Source organism: Larus michahellis, chromosome 16 (genome assembly GCF_964199755.1).
Source record: "Larus michahellis chromosome 16, bLarMic1.1, whole genome shotgun sequence".
Lineage (NCBI taxonomy): Eukaryota > Metazoa > Chordata > Aves > Charadriiformes > Laridae > Larus > Larus michahellis.
In genome coordinates this window covers 4516376-4522375 of record NC_133911.1, presented here as the reverse complement: position 1 = coordinate 4522375, position 6000 = coordinate 4516376, and the positions used below count along the sequence as shown (strand labels likewise).

General features: G+C 55.6%; 1 protein-coding gene across 1 annotated transcript in view; it reads right to left on the bottom strand.

Moving 5' to 3' along the window:
• The window catches only part of NOC2L (NOC2 like nucleolar associated transcriptional repressor), a 51172-nt gene continuing 45172 nt past the window's right edge, over nt 1-6000 (bottom strand). Inside the window, exons 18-19 of the mRNA XM_074609453.1 lie at nt 3029-3172; nt 1-439 (exon numbers count right to left, since the gene is read on the bottom strand). Of these exons, the coding sequence (XP_074465554.1) occupies nt 294-439; nt 3029-3172 (290 nt within the window). The 3' untranslated portion in view covers nt 1-293. The remainder of the gene's footprint in view (nt 440-3028; nt 3173-6000) is intronic.

The window sequence follows — 6000 nt, the reverse complement described above, 5'->3', positions numbered from 1 at the left end:
TTTTAATGAGGGCTTTTTATTACCTATCCTGAGCAGTTTTACTGGCTTTGACATGGCCACGATTTTACTGTTAACAAAAACATAACTGGTAGAAAAAGCTTGAGAGTCCAAGTAGCGTCTCTGCTGCGTCACTGAGAAAGTCCTCGGCGGCACCTGGGGGTGGCTTCCCACCCTCCGTGCTCCCCAGCTCTTACCACCTCTTTGAGACCCAGCTACAGGCACCGGAGGCTGGAGATCCAGTACCCAGCAGCTCTGGAGGGGACAGGCTTGGAGGGGGGTGGTCCTGAGGGTGCTCAGTCCTCATCAGAGAAAGCCAAGTCCTCCACAATGTCCTCTTCTCCTTGGGCCAGCTGTTCGAGGTCAGATCGTGACATCCCGCGAGTGCCGTTCCTCTGCTTCTGTGACCCTTGGGAAACCCCAGCAGCTTCCTTGTCTTCCTCTGTGGGTGGAAAGAGTGAGAGGTGTAAATCCTGCTTTACTGGGAGCGAGAGTGAGGCGAGTCCAGGCAACTCATTGCTAATTAATCCCAGACACTCATTAATTTATTGGCGCCACTGCAGCTCCCAGATAGCGGTAGGAGAGTGCTGCGGGGTGCTCGGTACGGCTCTGGCTCTGAAGTACTTGTGGGGAGAGGAGAGGAGGCCTAACTCCTGTTGTGCCTGAGGCAGAAACACAAAGTAAGACCTGGGGGGCAGGAGGCAGGTGGTGCCTCCAAACCGTCCGCCCTCCCAGCTCTGGTCAGTCTTCCTGGCTGGAGACGGCAGGCTGGGCAGGCAGAGCTGCGAGAACGGAGCCCTCGTAGGTAACTGCAAGACTCTCAAATGCAAGACTAGCCCCAAGCTCCCTCCTTTTTGAAACGGTGTTTTAATAGTGGGGAACCAAAGTGAGAACGGGTTTCTAGGGGCTGTGCAGGACTGTATGTCCTCATTCCCAGTGCCCCTCCCTCTCATTCCAAAAGTGTGGCTTGATCTTCCTACACCTTGCTTCCAAAAGGGACCCCCGCAGACCATCCTTCTTAGGCTCTACCAGCAAAGCATCTGCTCAGCACCAGTTCCTACCTCTGGTCCTATGCCCACAGCCTCTCACGGGTTGTGGAGGGCGGCAGCAGCGGGACATGGCTGCCTCGCCCTCCTCGGCGCTCCCTCCATCAGCCATCCGGCTCTGCCCCTTCGGCCCCCTCACCAAAAAGGACGAAAAGCTACCTCTGTCTGCCCGGATCGGGCTGGATGCTCGCTCCGGTTCACGGCTTTCAAAACCGCCCTGGTGACAGCAGAGCATCAGGACCACACAAGCGCCTCTCCAGGGCGCCGAGAGCATGTGCCGAGCTCTCCCCTAAGGCTCCGGCTGCCGGAGGGTGGGAAGCTGTCACGGGCACAAGCTCCTCGCTGTCCCATTGCCCGACCCGGCTGCATGCCATGTGTGTTTTGGTAAAAAGCACAACAGGAAGGCTGGGCACACAGAGCTTAAGACTTGGGAGGGGCGGATCTGCCTGTCTGCCCCGCCTGATTGATGTCTGAAAAAGTGCCATAGGCCAGGAGCACCCAGCCCTGAATGTCGCTCCCGCTACACCAGTATCCAGGCACTAAGAGACTCTGCTGGCTCCACGCCACGCTCCTACAGCCCAACGCGAAGGAAGCTGCCACTAGGGGTGAAGGAAGGGAGGCTCGGGGTTCCTGCTCCCCCAGACACCAAGGAAGGGTGCGATTCCTTCAGCTTGTCTGAGTGCTCCCGTAGGCAGAGAGGGAAAACACTCCCTCTTTATCCTTTACAGCATTGTCAGAACATGCATCAAATACCCATCTATTCTCGGTGCCGAGGTTTGGGTGTGCATGCCAAGCCACAGCCATCTGCCATGCTAAATCAGTCGGATTTTGCTCTCACTTGGACTCTTTCCCCCTTCCTGCTCCCCAAACTAGTAAAGAAGCCTGCACACAGGCGCTTTTGTGGCTGTTCCCACAACCACACATCACACCCAACGGCATGCCGAGGAGCAGAGCCTTGGCTCTCTCATACAAAGGCCTAAGCAAGTGGCACACACAAACCAGCAAAGGAACACCACAGCAGCCAGAGCCCCTGGCAGGCCCAGCTTCCGTCTGCTCGCTTCGCAGAGGGACTTGGCAGACACAGGCAAGACTGAGCCGACCGTGGTTCGCGGCACTGTCGGGGTGCCGAGCAGGCTCTGGCGCTGCCCGTGGCTCCGTGCAAGGGACGGAAGGGGAAGATACTCTCTCCTCAGCTGAGACAAAGCCTGGCTTGGCGTCTAGCACAGCGCTGGTGACACAGCCGTCAGCTTTCTCCAGGAGCCATTCAGACAGCCGTTCATCTGGCCTGCGAGGAGCGCGCTGAACTGGTGGCCTCTCACGCTGACGCCCACCGCTCTTACTCGTTCTGTCTCTGGGCAGCAGCTACTGACTGGCAGACGTGATCGCGACCACGCAGAGAGCGAAGCCAGTGGTTCTAGCAGGGTCTGTACCCACCCTGGCAAATACCGCTGCTTCAGTGCAGAAACCCCAGATGACCCCTACCAGTCCTGCCCTGGGAGGAGCTGTTGGGAAGCAGCAGCTAAAGGGTTATCCCGGTGCGGCACCCCATACCCCAGGCACCGCTCAGATGAAAAGCAAAGTGCACCCTCCACACCCCCACGCATGTGTAACCTGTGGAGAGCCTTGAAGCGAGGTTTCTGTACCCTGGTGGGGTGGGCTGTACTTCAAGAGTTTGTTTGAGCCTCTCTGCAGGAGGCCCCTGAAAAGAGATGAAAGGGACGGGTGGCTTGTTAGAGCAAGGCCTGCAAAGACCTTAACCCTTTCACTCTCGTCGCAGTATAAACTCTGAACTGCCAAGTCTCCCTGTCCGGGGCGTGTGTGTGTGTGTGTACGAGTCCCTCCTGGCACCCTGCAGCTCAGAACAGCAGCACAGCAAGAAAAGAGGAGACGGTTCCTTTGTAGGGCAGCCCCCAGAATGCAAAGGAGCCTTCAGCTACCAGTGCTGTCAATAATTCCCTTCCCCTTCGCCCAGCTGCACTACTTACCATCTGAATCACTGTCGTCTTCCTCCACTTCTTCCTCGTCCTCCTCGATTTCATACTTTCCTTCTTCTTCATCATCATCCTCGCCATACTCCTCGCTGCTTGCCGCTGAACTGTCGTCTGACGCCTGCTTGCTTTTGGCTTTACCTGCAAGTATTTTTACCGTGTAAATGGAAACATAAAGAGCAGCACACGAGCACATGTGCAGGTGGTATGTGCAGAGGGCAAAGTACTCTCATCCCAAAATTCATCCTCAGGAGCACACACTAAAAGGGAAAATTACCATATTTCTCCAAAAGCCATGTCCCTTTGCACTAGAGGCCAAGAGAAGAATGCATTTCTTTTCAGAGGCCAGGAAGGCCAGGACACAGAGAGGCAGAGAAATCCCCTCAGAAGCCCATAGCAGGGTTTTACTGCTAAAACCTGGGATTTGCTGCTACCTGGTATTTACAGAGCACCACCGGCGCAGCACCCAAGCGTCTGTCATGAACCTGTCTGCCCTGCTCAGAGAGACATGAAAGCCAGGAGAGGAAGACAGACAGAAGAGTACAATGAGAAGAAATGGGCCTACTGAACAGACACGAGAAAGGAGAAGGAGTCAGTCACAAAGCTGAGAGCAGAGAGGGGCTGGTTCCACTGAGCAATAGCGCCTGCGTATTCCCACCTCCACCCCTCCATGGTTATGTGCGACTGGAAACAGGGGTAGACTCTTGTTCGGGGCATCCTCGTAAATATCTCTTAGGTTTATTCCCTCTGTTAGGCACAAGAAAAAGGTCTAGGAATAGATATTGCTGCAAATTCCCTTTGCAGATGGCCAGCCAGGTCCCAGGGAGCCTGGGAGGAAGCATTAAAATCCTCTGGGTGCTTGGCCTGTGGGAAAATCGTCTGCCTCTGGAACCAGGTTTCTTTCACTCAGGTTGAGTTCACGCCAGGGGAGGAGTGCTTCTCCCCTCTCCCTCCTCGGGACAGTGTGAGTCACCGGGCATTTAAATCATAGAATACAAATTCTGTACAGAGGGAGAAGAACCAGCTGCTTCTTGCCCCCCTCCAGCCACCCCCCCCCCGAGCTAAGCCCAGCTCAGTGCTGCCGGCTGCCTGCCCTTGCTTACAAAGCTGCTGAAGCAGCTATTTATTCACACTTCAGACTCTCTGCTTGGAAACTGGCTGTCCATCTTTCTCACGTTGTGAATCTTGGGCCCCCACCGTGGCATCTATTTTTTTGCCCCATGCTCGCTCCTCAGCAGCTGACCAAATGTTACTCACTGAGCTGGATACAGAGCCATGAATAAGCCGGCTGCCAGCATTCCCAGCTCCCCGCCATCACCCGGCTCGCCCTGCTCTCACCCATCTGTCAGCTCTGCCAGCATCCAGCGTCTGTGCAATTGCCCCCCCGAGGGATCGGAAGCTACATCTCACGGACGGAGCTCTCTGGGGCACCCGCAGCCATGCGGAGAGCACCGGCTCCAGAGGAGATGGATTGCAGCGCTGCTCGCTGCACCACATCATATTGACAGGCACCTGAGCAGCTCGGGCAACAACCGAGGGGGGCACGCTCTCATCCATCAGGCAGCGCTAGCAAAAGCACCGACAGATCCAGCCATCAGCTCATCTGAGAGTACGCAGAGAAACCAGCTGTGGGTAAGAATTGGGTATCGGGTCATTCCCGTGAGCTATGACATGGGCAGCAGGCCCCTAAGGGGAATTTACTGAACTTCTCCAGCCTCCTGCTCCCCTCCCCTAGGCTCGGCCCCTGCCTCCCCTTCCACCGGTGCATACACACAGAGGTCCCAACAGCCTTCACGCAGAATCCCAGAACGGTGGGGGTTGGAAGGGAGACCTCTGGAGATCATCCCATCCCACCCCCTGCCAGAGCAGGGTCACCCACAGCAGGTGGCACAGGAACGCGTCCAGGCGGGGTTGGAATGTCTCCAGAGACGGAGACTCCCCCACCTCTCTGGGCAGCCTGTGCCAGGGCTCTGCCACCCTCACAGCAAAGAAGTTCCTCCTCATGTTGAGGTGGAACTTCCCATGGTCAAGTTTGTGCCCGTTACCTCTTGTCCTGTCTCCAGGCACCACTGAGAAGTGCCTACCCCATCCTCCTCACACCCACCCTTGAAGTATTTATAAGCGTTGATAAGATCCCTCCTTGGTCGTCTTTTTTCCAGACTGAAAAGACCCAAATCCCTCAGCCTTTCTTCATAAGAACTCAAACTTCCATCTCCTGAGGCAGAAGCATATATCAGCAAGACTCCAGAAGACAATGCTCCAGTTAACCAGGGCTGCTCCCCTCTTCCTCCTGCTTCTGTCCCTAGATCCTCAAGCTGACAGCCCACAGCAGGAATTTTGCCACTGAGAAGGGCCGTGATTATTCTGCTAGGAAATGAAAATGTCTGACCTCTCCTTCCACACCCCTGGCCCCCACCGGTCTGGCATTAAATTGATGTAATATGATTACGTGAGGGATAAATGAAGAAACCTGTTCAAGTTCATTAGAGGCACACCAACACCTAATGTGGACAGATCACTCATTACAGGCAGGCCCGGAGAGACGCTGCAGCCACACTCCCTTCTCGCTTTTAATTGCCTCATGACGAGGCAGTCCAGCACCTCTTTCTAAGCCATTAATAATTTCCAGGAGCAGCCGCCTTTCCTCCCAGAGATGTGTCAGCTGGTAAATGAGAGGAACGCATGAACTTCCCCACCCCCACCAGCAACACCACAGATTGATCAAATCCACTCTCTTTCCTCCCCGTCTCCCAGCTCTTTCCGCCCTTGCCTGCTCAGGGGTCCCTGAAATGTCCAAACTTGTTTCTCTCCCCTCTTCAGACCTTGCAGAGACCCAAGCGAGGGAGTCTCTCCTGCCTGCCAAATGCTTTCTCGGTTCCAGAGGGCAGCTTGTCTTGATGCGATGGAACTGTTTGCATTCGCCACCTTTCCTGCCCCCCCGGGGCGGATGCTGGGGGTCTGCCAATCCC